Raw genomic sequence first — 15,971 nt, 5'->3', positions numbered from 1 at the left:
TCGTCCTCAGTGACGAGTTTAAATCTAGTATTGACTTTAATATTAATAACCATATAGCTACAACAAAAACATTGTTTCATGAATTTGTTTTTCAGAAATGTAAAAAATTCGTCTAGGAAGTACTGTTCAGGTAAAAAAGTAAACACTTATTATAAAGTATTACATTTAATATTTTATTTCTTTAAAATTACCCTAATGACATTTAACTTCCTTAATTTGTATGTTCTAGTAATTTTGAAACCCCACAATATACGATACATTACCGACCATCATTACAAAATACTAATGAACTTGTCTAAACATAATTTTGTTACCACCATATTTGTGACACAGAAAATGTAAGGAATGCACTATTCAGCCTGCAGTTGGTATATTTAAAATGGCAGCCATCTTGGCTGCCATTTTAAATTTATTCACAATACAGATCACATTTTGAATCATGTCACAATGTATTCTCTGATGATCCAACCCTGGACTAGATACGATTTTTGTGCTACCAGAGCTTCATTGGTTGTTTGTTGGTGACTTTATAGATATTCAATCCAAAAAATATTAGGTGTTAAAATAGCAATAACACATAACGTTGATGTATCTCTCTTAACTGCATTGAAATATTTTTCTCAGGGTTTAAAACTCACTTTCTATGCCTTATAATTTGTATTTCGTTTTTATTGTTAAAAATATTAGTTGATTGGTGATGCTTAATGGAAAATTTACCCTTTTTATTAATAAATTGTTGTTGTAAATCAACTTATTGAATATCTGGAAAAGTCAAATTGGGAAATATCATCCACAAGGAGAATAATTATTAGATAACAATAACAATAGCATTAGCAATAGCAATTAAAATAAAAATAACAATAGCCTATTTTTTTACAAATAAATATGACACCAGTAATTTAAACTTTTTTTCCAGACAGGTGTCTTTGTGAGATTATGTTCATCGGTTTGGCTGTTTGCTTTATACTTTTTGTAACATTTGTTATATTGGCAATCACAAATAAAGGAAAATATGAAACGATAATTTTCGTGGTGCTAGCAATGGCTACTGTTAGCCCTCTCATCTACAAAGCTGGGAAATGGACTTGGGAATGGTATAAATCACGTACGGAAAGAAGTACGACACCGACGCAATCATCGCCTGATGAGTATAGCCAACTTAATGTAACAAATTGAACAAAAGCAAAAACATGTTTCTTGCTCCATTAAGATTAGACTTTTTAAATACAGTAATACGATGATATTTTGAATTGTGAAATATTGCTTTTGTTTTGGTTTTCTTGTAAAAATTAGGCAGCCCACTTAACCCTGAAACGGTCCAATTTGAGTCCCACAATTTGGAACAAATAAAAGAAAGAACTATTGTTACGCCTGTAACATTCCATTGTATACAATAAGCTAATAAATCACATATAGTAAGAAATACTTTCATATATTAACTATCATTGCTTCTGGTCGAATGTGGAATCATTAATGTGATAGACGTCGTGAAGGGTACCGTACGTGTTCACCCGCTAAAAGGTATATAGACAAAATCCGCCATTAAAAACATTGCATCAAAACATATAATATTTTAAACACATTGTTCGGATCAAAAAAAAAAAAAAAACACCAATAAATTCTGGGAAGCAGTGCATGTTTCCAAAAAGTTATTAGATAATTAAAACGCTATCACTATTTCAATCGATTTCTTCCATAATTATAGTTCACAAACAATTATTGACGCTCAGAAGGTGGTCACTACCAAAATTAATAACACGATTTAACGTTAAATTCTAACTATTGTAATACGGACTCATCGGCTATATTTATTTATTTATTTATTATCCCAGCCAACAGCAAACATAAAATTACAGGAGGGAACATATAGGCCTAATAATAAGAACTCTGCTCCGGGCCACGATGGAATTACTGCTCGAAGTAAAATCAAAACTTCTTAAATTTTGTCAGCAGTATTTTAATATACTAAAATATGTAGTTGTTCAAAGGTATTTGAGGAAAGTACGTTAATCCCTCTATTAAAAATGAAAATATAGATCCGTCGGTGCCAAGCAATTCTAGGCGCATAATTGTTTACAATATTTTAGTTAAGATCTTTGAGATTATATCTCCTCGAATCTCATAGTGATATTGAATTTGATCCGATACAATTCGAATTTGTTAGTGGTCGAAGTACCACCATGGCCGCCGCCACCTTAGTAAAGTTATTAACTATTGTGTAAAGCAGGGCTCCAGGGTTCACTATGTTTTTAAATTCCCCATTTTGTAATATTTCAAAAACTTGATTCAGCTATTAACTCTGATTGGTGGCGCTGTATGTATAAATAGTACGCAATTAAAAAACATTTTTCTTAAGAAAGAAAAATGAATTTGTGTAGCGGGATGGCATTAAGATTGGCGATTTTGTAGAGGCGCTATATTATTTTGTTTGGTTTGAGGGGTACAGTAATTTAATACAATACAGTTGCTATGTGTATATCCTCTCTTTGTTTTGCTTCCAAGCTTCGCAGACCTCATTTTCCCGCTGACCTCCCCTGCTTACTCCATTATTAGGGCAGACTACAGTATGTTTGCGTACCCCCAGCAGATTGTTAGTAATTACTTAGTTATATAGAATCGAAGCTTCGTTTGTTTAATTCACGTTTTACAGCTCTTTATGTACGATTTATATAGTAATCGAAATTGAAGGATTTTATATGCATTATTCACGTGTTGATGAAGATAGCAGGAGCTATCGAAATATCCGTTTGATTTTGTTATAGCTTAATAAATTTGTGTTCCGCAAGTCAACTTTCAATGATTGTACACCGTTTTTTCATTGTTTTTGCATTTTATTTTACTTGGAGCATACATGCAAACCCACTCTTCAATATATATATATTTTTATATAATGACAACGACATAAATATAGATTTTACTGTTAAATGGAATAACATGACTAGCAGAAGTATTGCAATTCGCAAAGGAATAAGGAGGACTCTTGTCAACTTTTATATTTAGCATGTTCTAAAAAGATTTTGTAAACTTTTTAAGTGAACTTATTGTGGTATTGAAAATTGTAGGTGTACATACATTCTTTTATGCGGATGATTTACTATAGTTATACTATATTTAGATATACTAGGGCTATAGATAGTCCTATAGATATACTATATTTACTATAGTCCTATCACCTCCACTGGTCTTCATAAACTTATTGATTAGGCTAAAAATTATATAATTGATTACAAAATTCGTCAGTTGTTTATCTTAAGTATGTTTTTAGACATTTGAAATTAAAACGATGTTACTCTGGTTTTACTCAACCTAGGAACACGATTCAAAGCCCAAAATAAAGCTTATATAAATATATCTAAAAAATATCTTAACTCATTTTTCATTTTTTTGTACTACTAGACTGATTTTGTCACGACAGGTCGCATATACTATACCATGGTTTACGTTTCAATTCCATCAAGACGTCTTGTACAATATTTGGCAAACAGTTTAACACCAGTGCAGCTATAGACTTGAAATAATAGACATAAACACATTTTTATTTCGACTACAAACTACAAAATAATAATATTGATAGTATCAGATTGTATTGCAACAATATTTTGACTTCACTAAATGCATTTTCCCAAAAAAGTATTAGCAAATGCCTAAAAAAAGAATTTCCAGCGTTACGTCCAACATTCTGACATTGGGTCGTGTCGTGCCGTAAACCACAATCCCATTGGGGGTCAAAGGGCGGGTTTTATATAAAGGGTAAATTAAGATCTTTTCAATATGATGGGTCTTTAACAAAGATTGATCTTTTATCGACGTCTGTATCGTCGACCTCTGGCTAATCATACCAATATTTAAATCCTCTTTTTCTCCTTCCCGTTGGAGAGGCCAGTCACCCCCTGTCGTCAGAAGCCACGGCGAGGTCGTCGGATCAAAAATAAAATAATAATAATAATAATAATAATAATAATAATAATAATAATAATAATAATAATAATAATAATAATAATAATAATGTGCCTATCAAAATATTATTAAACGTTTTCGATTGCTAATCCCTAATTTTGTGGTTTAAAGCAAAAGTGGACCAACAAAGGAATAAAAAAAACTCTCCCGTGAACCCTATCAGGGATATTTTTTATTCCCGGGTCCCGGACTGAGGCTCTAGTTGGCCGCTTGGTTCGGACTCCTCCCGTCCCCCAACTACCCACACCTCGAAAATGTCGGACTTTTGTAGGAGCGTCCGTTGGCCTGACATGGCACCCGGCAACGTCATAAGATCAAAATACGACTTCATTCCAACATCGGCCCAGTTATGGTGGTCCTTTCAACTACTTTTTATATATTTACCGACTTCGGGCATTGTACAGTAACCAGTGGCATAGAAAAGTATTTTTCATTGGGGAGGATGATTGGCGTCTTGTTAGCCAGTGTCGTAACAGGCGCGGGGGGGGGGGAAACTACCCCTCCCCTGACGCGCGCATTTTTTAGGGCTTTTTTAGGTTTATCCTTTTAAGTTATTTAAACACATAATAGTCCCAAACTCAAGAAAGACAAATTTAAGATAGATCGTTTTACCCTAAAAGAAGGGCCTCAATGTGTATTGATGGTGAAAGAATATGTTTGTAATAAATAAAACCATGATGAAAATGCTTATATTTAGTTTCAAACACACGTGTGTGGCCTATATTATAAATAAGATACCGGTAAGCCCTATGTCGTATTGTTTTCTATATGGGGAGTGGGGTGGGGTGGGTATGGTAAATTACTAACCGGGAAAATAAATACCCACTCTGACACAAGCCCCCTGTTACGCGCCTGGTGTTAGCGCCAGTGTGTGCTCTTGTGCGGACAGGGGATGTGCCCCCCACCCCCTGAAGCTGGAAACCTTGTTTTTGCAAAATAAATTGATGCAACTTGCTATTATAGGCCTAATCAATAAATTCCTCATCAACCGATATAACCTTAAACATTCTTGGAATTGACATAAAATTACTGATGTCTACACACCCTTCAGTGTGAAATGTGGCTCTCTTTGCAAGCACATCTAGCATCTAAGGAAAGAAGAGCTTAGATTGGTACCAGATAAAATAATTTAGTTATCAACATTAATACATCATGCTAATTTTCATCTTTGTAAGCGCATAAGACATTGCAAATTATTTCTGTGACAGTCTTTTGAAGTGTGTAAAGCTCCATTCTATCCCATACATATTCAAACTATTGGGGGGGGGGGATGATACAATGAACCATCCCCCTTGGGGGTATATCCCCCATCCCCCGGGATCTACGCCTAATATATGGCAGTGACATTGCACCAACGACGTCTTTAATCAGGCTTTTCATTAGTGTGAGTAGTAACTCGATAACTATTCTCTAAGGTAATGATGTTCCCTATAATTGCATTTTCAGTCTTATTACAGATATTTTAAAACAGATGCGTATTAAAAAGTAAAACTTCTGATTGCACATTCAAAATGATCAAATAAACTGAATAATTTATAAATTTCCGAGAAAGCTTTAGCAAGATTTAACAACATGGATATGAACGGTTGACCGATATCATGGCAGATTACTTTCGCTGTCAACACGTCCTTTTGTAGAAATCATTTCGGTACAGGATCCTTATTAATAATAAATTGATTACTAATTTGTCAAAATTTAAATATACAGTGATAAGACGAAAATTCCAGGAGGTGGACGAGCTCTTTATACATTACTATTCTGATGACTCTAATTTATTTAAATATATTATTGTTTTTTTTATTATTATTTTCCCCCTCTCGCGCGTGAGAGACATCCAAAGTCAGATAACACAAAGAATATGACAGATTTGCACCTACAAAATTAAAACTTTTACTAACAATAACAAGTACTTAGGCTTATGCTATTATGTGTGACACCGACGAATCTGGTATCGCGTTGCTCTTATCAAGTAACCTTCTTGCTCTGGTTAACTGAAACGGGAAAAAATAAAATTGTGAAACCAAAGAATATAGATCTATATTCTTCGGTGAAACTAAAAGATATTGAGAGCGCCATCTATTGTTTAGGAATTGATAATAGTCAATAATAACATGTGTTTCCGCTCCGCGCGATTCGAGAGATTGAGGGTTATAGTGGTTTTTGTGCAGGTGGAAAATAATATTTAAACAACATTTAAAACATCATTATAAAATCATGTCAAGTGATCACGATGGAGAAAGCAGTGATGAAATGGAAGTCCTCGAAGCTAACGATAGTGACAACGATGCAGACTCTGGTAACATTGAAACAAAGGCTTACATTCCGGGAGGAGATCACACGAGTGGAGAAGAACTTGTTAGGGACGAATCTGCCTATCACATGTACCACCAGGCACAAACAGGTGAGGACACTACCTAGCCTAGGCTAGGCCTACGCAAAGACGGCAATAAGGCTTATTTTTAGCAGTAAAGAAGTAACCAAAGCTTGCTGATTCTACTAATACACGCATACCTGGGCGCTAATGCATAAGTTCACCTCATCCTCAAAATCAAACTTCCAAGTTGAAATTCCCTTATATTCATGTATTATGCAAAAACATGCCTTTTACGTACACGATTAACACTATTATATGACAAATCCAGCTTGTATTATTAAGAAAAATCCGGTTTTACCGCAGCTCACTCGAGTGGCTACCCATCCGATCGCTTCTCAGCCATCTTGTAAATGAAATGGTTGCCAGAATCACATATATACGACTTCTAGTAACTTAGGGAATCAATTGTAACACTGTGCCATTTTGGTTCTAGTTGCGCACAGTGATAATGAATAGGATAAAATTCAATTCAGTTGATGCGCAGTGCATCAAATGCATAAGTTCACCTCATGCCCAAAATCCAACTTCCAAGTTGTAGAGTCCTCAAATATTAATGTATTATGCAAAGCATGTCTTTAGCTACACGATTTACACTATTATATGACAATTTCAGCTTGTATTATTAATATAAAAAAACCCGGTTTTACCGCAGCTCTCTTGAGTCACTCCCATCCGATCGCTTCTCGGCAGTTTATCGTTGTGCGCTACTATACCCATTTTGGTTCTAGTTGCGCACAGTGATAATGAATAGGATAAAACTCAATTCAGTTGATGGGCAGTGTATCGAATGCATAAGTTCACCTCATGCTCAAAATCAAACTTCCAAGTTGTAGAGTCCCTAAATATTAATGTATTATGCAAAACATGCCTGTAGCTACACGATTTACACTATTATATGACAATTTCAGCTTGTATTATTAATATAAAAAAATCCGGTTTTAACGCAGCTCCCTTGAGTCGCTCCTATCCGACCGCTTCTCGGCAGTTTATCGTTGTGCGCTACTATACCCATTTTGGTTCTAGTTGCGCACAGTGATAAATAATAGGATACAATTGAAATTATTGACGGGCAGTTTATCACTGTGCGCTACAATACCCATTTTGGATCTAGTTGCGCACAGTGATAATGAATAGGATAAAACTCGATTCAGTTGATGGGCAGTGTATCGAATGCATAAGTTCACCTCATGCTCAAAATCAAACTTCCAAGTTGTAGAGTCCCTAGATATTAATGTATTATGCAAAACATGCCTTTAGCTACACAGTTTACACTATTATATGACAATTTCAGCTTGTATTATTAATATAAAAAAAATCCGGTTTTAACGCAACTCTCTTGAGTCGCTCCCATCCGATCGCTTCTCGGCAGTTTATCGTTGTGTGCTACTACACCCATTTTGGTTCTAGTTGCGCACAGTGATAAATAATAGGATACAATTGAAATTATTGACGGGCAGTTTATCACTGTGCGCTACAATGGATCTAGTTGCGCACAGTGATAATGGATAGGATAAAACTCAATTCAGTTGATGGGCAGCGTATCGAATGCATAAGTTCACCTCATGCTCAAAATCAAACTTCCAAGTTGTAATTCCCTTAAATATTCATGTATTATGCAAAAACATGCCTTTTACGTACACGCATTTTGGTTGTAGTTGCGCACAGTGATAAATAATAGGAAAAACCAGTTTGTTTGTAAATAATTATCAATCATGACAGCATAACGGGGGGGGGGGCTATAGTGAATGCATCAACACCTACCATGTTGATATTCACTATTATATTCAATAAAGATTTTTGTATCGCCAATGCGTATCGTATTTTCTGATGTAGCCAAATGTATCTAGAGGAAGAATAGGGTAGGCCTCCTATATCATTTTTATACATGAACACTAAATTGTATGCAATGCTTGTATTTAATGGGCCTAAATAAATCATCGGGAATATGCATCGATAACTTATAAAATAAATTCACGAGGCAAATATTAAAACAGTGTAAATATTTATTTCATTTCCTTCAACTTAACTAATATACCTGGATGGTGTCCGGCGGGGGATAGTTTTTATTATCATAGTTTAACTTTTATCTATCAGAATCTAGCCCCGAATCCTAGACTCGCATATTTAAAGTGGCCTGTAGCATGAGTATACAGCATATATTTGTATTTTTTGTCTATGGATAAATAAATGTAAGAATTGAGTACTGTTTTCTGTACACTACATGTTTGTTTGGGTCAGTTAAGAATTAGCACCTAATTAGGCCTATTAATGAAATACAACGGTACACGAACATTCACTTTTATGTTTTATTTATATTTTGACATTAACATAGGCCTTTAACACTCAATATTATTTTTATTTAACATAAGCCAATAAACAGCTTCCACACATAAAATAACAGTAGGCCTAACCAATAAAAATATACAAAATACAAAACAAGAGTTATGCAAGATTAAAAAAATTAAACTATAGGCCTACGAAAGTCGCCGCCCAGCAAGCAGACAAGGCCATACTTTAAACTGGCATCCAGGCACTCCATCGAACGTCCTATTGTTAGCATCTCAACTGACCCACTTCTGTCAAAGCGGCGCTCAAAGCGAATTTCTATAGACCACGGAGGAAAGTTCTTTCCTCCATGTATAGATCAACACCGGCCACACAGTCAGTGACATTTGTCACGTGATGTTGCGTACTCTGTTGGACTGATCACATCCACACACACGAGGTACCCAATATTAATTGTACAGTAGTTGCATAGGCCTAGTTGCTGTATATAATATATATTGATGCCTATGTTTAATAATAGAGAAAATAGATGTTCTATTTTCTCAATAGTTTATTGAATGATGTTTGGCGAATACTGGCGTCCACTTGTGTTTCCATGTGATATGTGTGCAGGGAGTTGATAAATGTTTTTTTCGTTCGTCGTCAGCTTCTTAGCTGGTGGACTGCTATTTAAAGAAGATAGGTCTTTCCGACAGAGCAAACGGCAATTAGGCCTACATGCATGTGCTGCCATTATCGTCAATTACCACTTAATTTAACTATTAGGACCATGCAGCCTTTAAACTTTGAAATTGGTTCATTTCAAAGTAAAACTTGTTCAGTATTTTAAATTGTACAAAAACGGTAGTTCAACCGGGGCCTGGTCTAACGACACAGACGCGTTTGTCGCCCAAAACAATAGAAACAATGGCAAACGCGTTCAACAGCACAAACCCGTTTAGACGCGTCTGGGACATATTCCGACTAGATATTAATATTCATGAGGCACGATAATTAGACGATCGCTTTCCCAGACGCATTTGTAATACATGGTTTTCCCAGACGCGTTTCTGTCATTGGGGATAATTTGTAGATCGCGCCTAATCAATAATACTCCATTTTTCATGTACCACAAGACCCATTTTGTAATGAAGCCTCATTAATTTTAGTTGAGTACTAGAAAGACAAGCAAATATACCTTGTGCTTTTTCATAATTTGCTACACTTTACAAATTTGAACAATTTCTTAATCAATACGTAGAATGCATTTAGATTACAAGGCTAGCTACCATGTCAGTATACAATCTACTAGAAAGGCTAATGCAAAATTTATGACAAATTGCATTATTAAATTCCAGTATGAGCAGCTAATTGGATTAGGATTTGAAAAGCGAGTCAATATACAAACAATAGAAGAGAACTTTTATACCATGTACAGTATAAAAATACAGTATCCATAGACAATAATTTACCAAGTTTTTGTTATGAAAATGGTAAATTTGTTGGATTTTTATTTTTTTTTAATTTCTTTTCAGTACTAAAATTTATTGTGGAACATGTAGTACAGTACAATACAATTAATGAATTGATACCTTGAGGGAGGGGTGGAGTGGGGGATTGGTGGTTGTGGTGTCTATTAATGGCTAAAGTACAGTCTCCTATGAAGCATAATTCAGAACATAATCAATAAGAGACTAACATTTCTTTTGGTTATCATTACAGGTGATCCTTGTTTGAGTTTTGATGTGATACGCGATCATCTAGGAGATGAGCGATCAACTTATCCTCACACGGCCTACCTTGCCGCAGGTTTGTATCTTCCTCCATAAATTAAATATGTCATAAAGTAACATAATAAGCACCCGCATTTTTCATAGCACTATTGTAGATATTTTCTATCCAATATTATATCACTATTACTGTATATCCCGGTAAAATTAAATTTAGTTTTAATATAAAAGCTTTTAATGTAATGATAGTTACCAACCCAGTGATGAATAGAAGTTAATTTTCCTTCACACCAAAGGACTTAATCCTCTTCTGTGCCATCTGTCCTTTCCTCTTTTTTTCTTTTTTTTCACCTCCTGTTTATTATTTGAAACAGTAAGCTAGTAGAATAATAAAGAAAATAAAATGCAATACTGTGTAGCTCTCATTCTGTAACAATTGAGCAGTGCACCATGCATTTTAAAGATGTAAATAATTAATTATCCTTGTTCTTGGTATCCATGGAATAATTAAACACAATATTTGAGAAACATGTCCTACATATATGTATGCATGTTAAAAGGGATGTTGAGTAAATTGGTTTGAGTACCTGATCCAAAGTAGTTCCATCTAATCAATTACATACACAAGTGTAATGAATACAAAGTACACAGGCAATTGATTGGAAATTTACTACCTTTTGTTATTAATGTAATGTAGATCATATAACTAGTGTTTTTATGATCAATTTGTGCATTATGAATACTACAGATAGTTTTTTGAAAGACGAGACAACCTTGCTGTCCTGGCGATGCTAGTATATATCCAGGCTCCCTTGAAAGGTCTTAGTATATATTCTAGGATCCAAGGCTTCAGGCCCTTTCAGGGGCGGATTTAGGGGGGGGGGGCAGCCCGGCCCTGCCCTTCCCCCCCCTTTTGGGAGGTAAAAAAAAGGGGGAAAAAAAAAATGATAGCCCAGAATGCCTCAAATGTTATGATCGGGCGTCTAGAACACAGAAATTTCGCGGGGCATGCCCCGGACCCCCTACGACAGTGTTGTCTCAATTGGCCCAACTTTCGGTCCACCCCTTCCGGCTCCCCCTTTTGGACATTTCTGGATCCGCCCCTGCCTTTAGCCAGTAAAGTGCTCACAGTTGTTTTGCCACCGTGTTTAACATTAAATTTTGATTTCTGGTGAGAGAGATTTGGTGAGGACATTAAGTAAGTCTCCCTTGAAACTTTTAAATTTACAATCAGAAACAGTCCTTAATGGAGGTATTTTTTTTAGCAAATAAGTGATATATGAACTTGCCTGATATTTTATTTTGTCTTTGTAGTGGCATTTGTTATGATATTGAAATATAGTAAAACAACTACCATATTTTTTTTTAATGAATGCCTACATTGAATAAACACCCCCTTCAAAGCCTCATTTGGAATTTCATTTTTTCTAACCTTGTTGGGATCAATTAGACTTTATGATCACACCATAACACATTTTTACAGTAAAATTAATGGGCGTTTGAGTATACATATCCATTTTACACCAAAATAAATAAATGCCTCCATTGAATAAATGCCTCCCTCGCATAACGCCTGCCTCGAATAAACGCCTGCCTCGAATAAACGCCTGCCTCGAATAAACATCTCCCTCGAAAACCCTGGGGCATTTACAGAATTTGAATGAATATGGTAAATGTCACGACAGATTGGATGATTGCTCTTCATTGTTATGGGTGATTATTATTATTATTATTATTATTATTGTTATTATTATTATTATTATTATTATTGTTAGTATTATTATTATTATTATTATTATTATTATTATTATTATTGTTAGTATTATTAATATTATTATTATTATTGTTGTTGTTGTTGTTGTTGTTGTTGTTAGTATCATTAATAATCAGTAGGATTACATGATTACTGTGCAAAGTCTTACAGTGATTACCTATGTACTGTTATATGCTAAAGAGTACAGGTGTAGGCTTATATGCTAATTGTGAAACTCATTGTGTGAGAACAATAGCTAGTATAGCAGAAAGCATTCACTTGCAACTACACTACCAAAGTGAAAGGGTGTGGCAAATATAGGTTAGCTGTAAAAGTCCTCATATATATAATGTTAAAGCTTGATAGTACTTTAGAACAAGGAAAGTTAATCCATATTTTGACTGGAGGTAAAGCTAACTGTGCTGTGGACAACTCAAAAGTCAAGGGTGTCATTTTTGGAGTTGTATTACCCATGTATTAGTGCAAGTCAGGCTATTTGTTATATGTCAAAGAATTCCAATCCGTCTTATGAGGGGTACACAGTGATTGAAAAAGTCGGTGTGGTAATAGGACGCAAGCACGTCTGGATGCACAACCCTTCATCTAAGAACATATATATATATATGTATAAAGATATATATAGACATAACAAGATTCAAGTCCAGAATCGAGAGTGCAGATACATATTGATTTATTTTTTCTTATTCAGAACTAATGTACCGGTTCATGATTGGATGTGATATATGCAAATCAATTGTTATTAATAGCTATTAACTTTAAAATCTGTGGCAAATATAAGTGAGTTTATTACTTGTGAAGGAAGAATTAAATCCAGTTTTATATATTGTACATTTGTTTCTTTCCTAATACTTTCGTTACAAGAGTGTGGTTTTGAACTCGGCACATCAATGTTGGTGTGACAATTAATGCAATTTTACATTTACTGTTCCATTTACACATTGTATTTATTGCAGGTACACAAGCTGAAAAGTCTCATTTGAATAACGTGATTGTTATGAAGATGTGTAATCTGCATAAGAACTCTAAGGATTCATCATCAGATAGCGAGAGTGAGGAGGATGAAGATGAGGAGGAGATGCCAGAACTGAAGACTGATGCGATCAGTATATCGGGATCAGTTAACAGACTGAGGGTCAGTACTGTATTCTTTATCGGATACATGTGTACATTTATGTTTGTTCTATTTAATAATAAAAATAATATGCAGTAAATGTGTGGAAAATAAAATTGAAATTGGATTGATTGCAATTCAACAAATCTAGAGCTCTATAATACTTGACTGTACCTACTATCATTGGAAGGCACTCTTTTTGTGAAGAATTCCAGTTGATCCTATATATCCATTTTCTTCCTGAGTAGGAGCATGGAGGAAATTTCCTCCATGGTAGGAGGAAGTTAGCAATGTGCCTTTCCCACAAACACAGTGCACCCACTAATTCAAGGCCTCAGAATTTGGTGTAAAATGATTTGAGATTGTTAGTTGTTGCTTAAAAATGGTCTCAATTTGGAGGGTGAATTGCAAGTGACTAGTTCACATTTTGTTCAGTCTCTAAAACAAAACTTTGTGACTTTGGCTCCATTACTGCCTTTTGCGGATTATCTGTACATACATTGCCACATTGCAACAGCAACGTTAATTGGACATCGGTGGGTGAGACCGCTTGAATGTTACCATCTCTGACACTGCTGTCAATTTTACACCTCATTTTGGGCTATTGTTCAACTGTAAAGGCCAACTGAGACAGCATTGCACTATAGCTCGACGCCTCATATCTGTGTAAGCCAGACGACGTAAGGACTTTCCCTAACAATAAATTGCGTTGGGCTGTGTCGTACAATGCTATCTGTGATATAATTTTGTTTATTTTTACATTCTTGTAATTAAGTGCTTCATGGATGTGTACATAAAATGATATGTAAATATATATTGTAATTGTTATTAATGTTATTGTTTTTATTCTCTAACTGCAGGTTACTAAAATAGCAGACAAAGAGATTGCAGCATGTTGGTGTGAAACTGGCAGAGTTCACATATTTGACCTTAGCCCATCATTGAAAAGTTTAGAGGTCACAGGTCAAAGGCAACCATCAAAATCGAATCCTTTACATACTTTTGCAGGCCATCAGATTGAAGGTTATGCTATAGATTGGTCTAGACTGGTACCAGGTAAGTTTTACAAAATATATTATTATTTCCAACCAGTTTTTACGAATTCATTTTGCTTTGTCTACTTGTTTTTTAGTGTTTTTTTAAACAGTTGTAATATCAATGTATGATTATAAAATTAAATACAATTGGCAGATGGGATAAATTCTTTATACCTTCCTTAAAAGATAGATTAATTTCCTCATCAAGACAGCCCTCTAGTGACAAAGGAAGAGATAAGGTGTTGGAGTAAAGAAGCCTCCAACCAGCAGACTTTGATATCATATATGCCAATTATTTATATTACAGGTCGTCTTGCATCTGGAGATTGTAAGAAAAATATACATGTCTGGAAATTACAAGATGGTGGTAGTTGGCACATTGATCAACGACCTTTTACAGGTCACACAGACTCAGTGGAAGACATCCAGTGGTCTCCAAATGAATCTAATGTAAGATATAGTCTTCAAAATCTATTGATATTGTGTTTTAGTGGAGTTGTGGGTTGGTGTTTGAAATACAGATTTCAAATATCTAATTCCTGGGTTCGATCAAGACAATATTTTTATGCCTTGTTATGACAGTTATAAACATGAAATACTTGGTCCTCTGTAAGAATTTACTACTGAAGAGATGAATAATAAAGTATTAAAATAAATATTCCATTTAAAGATAGATGGTTGAAATACTTTCCTTTACATCCAGGGTTCTGGGTTTAAATCTTCTAAACTGCCGCAATTTTTCTGACTAAAACATCTGAACATCCTCAGGAACATAATAAGTCATTAAAATATTTGCATATCATACACTAGTGGAAATTATTATTGCGAAGGTTAGATTAATGCAAGAAAAACATTTTTTTAATTCATTAATCTAATTTAAGTATTAATTATTTTCTCTAATATATAGGCCTAGATAAGCATTATTCTAATTAGTTTATAGATCACAACTCTGTCCTGTGCCAAGTGTCTTTAACATGAAGACGGCTAGTGTTACCGTTATACTGTAGTTATAATTTTTATAATTTTATTATAGATAATTGGTGATTAACATTTGTAATAAATATGTTATAAATATAACTTATGAATTTTGTTCTTCTTGTAGGTCTTTGCCTCATGTTCTGTTGATAGCAGTATTCGTATTTGGGATATCCGTGCCGTTCCCAGTCAAGCATGTATGCTGTCTAAAGACGCCCACAGTAGTGATGTAAACGTCATCAGTTGGAATAGAAAGGATCCATTCATTTTATCTGGGGGTGATGACGGTGTTATCAGTGTGTGGGATCTAAGACAATTTAAGGTGAGATTCGTTCGTTCGTCCTTCGTATTCGAAGAAGACCTTGATCACCAAGTATATTGGCAGGTTCCTAGACTTATAAGTTATCCTTGTGTATACGTTGGTGGCTGATTAGTCCAATCCTGGATTTAAAGTTTCTTCTACACGTCTGGCATTGATGCTCAGTTGATGTGCATTTTATTTTCTCACGTTCCTTTCTTGCAGCACGTTTAGCTTTTGCGTGCAAGATTCTGTTTTTTTCAAACCGTTCTATTCCAGTGTGAGTAGTGTGTCTCCAAATGAGTCTATCTGATGCTTGTACTTCAAATGCATTTGGTGAGATGCTGCAGTGCTTCAGAGTTGCTTTCAGTGAATCCTTAAAGCGTTTTTTCTGACCTCCTTGGGATCGATTACCTGTCCAGAGTTCACCATATAGGAGCTGTTTTGGTA

The 15,971-nt window shown here is 34.9% G+C and overlaps 2 protein-coding genes across 3 annotated transcripts in view; both read left to right on the top strand.

Annotated features, from left to right (window-relative positions):
• Nucleotides 1–95: 95 nt before the first annotated feature.
• LOC117109213 lies at nucleotides 96–1,609 on the top strand (the record flags this gene model as incomplete). Its single annotated transcript, XM_033251471.1, is given in 2 exon segments — nucleotides 96–130; nucleotides 917–1,609. Coding segments are annotated over 2 exon segments (295 nt in total), but the record flags the coding sequence as incomplete, so codon positions are not given.
• Nucleotides 1,610–6,065: 4,456 nt separating this feature from the next.
• The window catches only part of LOC117109212 (glutamate-rich WD repeat-containing protein 1-like), a 15,742-nt gene continuing 5,836 nt past the window's right edge, over nucleotides 6,066–15,971 (top strand). Inside the window, exons 1-6 of one of the 2 annotated variants that reach the window (XM_033251469.1) lie at nucleotides 6,066–6,358; nucleotides 10,319–10,405; nucleotides 13,054–13,232; nucleotides 14,072–14,267; nucleotides 14,556–14,698; nucleotides 15,351–15,545. In XM_033251469.1, coding sequence (XP_033107360.1) covers nucleotides 6,172–6,358; nucleotides 10,319–10,405; nucleotides 13,054–13,232; nucleotides 14,072–14,267; nucleotides 14,556–14,698; nucleotides 15,351–15,545 — 987 coding nt within the window. In that variant the 5' untranslated portion in view covers nucleotides 6,066–6,171. Of the gene's footprint in view, nucleotides 6,359–10,318; nucleotides 10,406–12,378; nucleotides 12,487–13,053; nucleotides 13,233–14,071; nucleotides 14,268–14,555; nucleotides 14,699–15,350; nucleotides 15,546–15,971 lie in introns of those variants that run through there. The other variant, XM_033251470.1, reaches the window with a different exon arrangement.

The sequence above is a fragment of the Anneissia japonica genome, unplaced genomic scaffold, assembly GCF_011630105.1.
Source record: "Anneissia japonica isolate Jap-2015-1 unplaced genomic scaffold, ASM1163010v1 scaffold39442_len26143_cov144, whole genome shotgun sequence".
Taxonomy (NCBI): Eukaryota; Metazoa; Echinodermata; class Crinoidea; order Comatulida; family Comatulidae; genus Anneissia; species Anneissia japonica.
The sequence above is the reverse complement of the archived record's forward strand: the minus strand, read 5'-3'. Positions and strand labels throughout refer to the sequence as shown.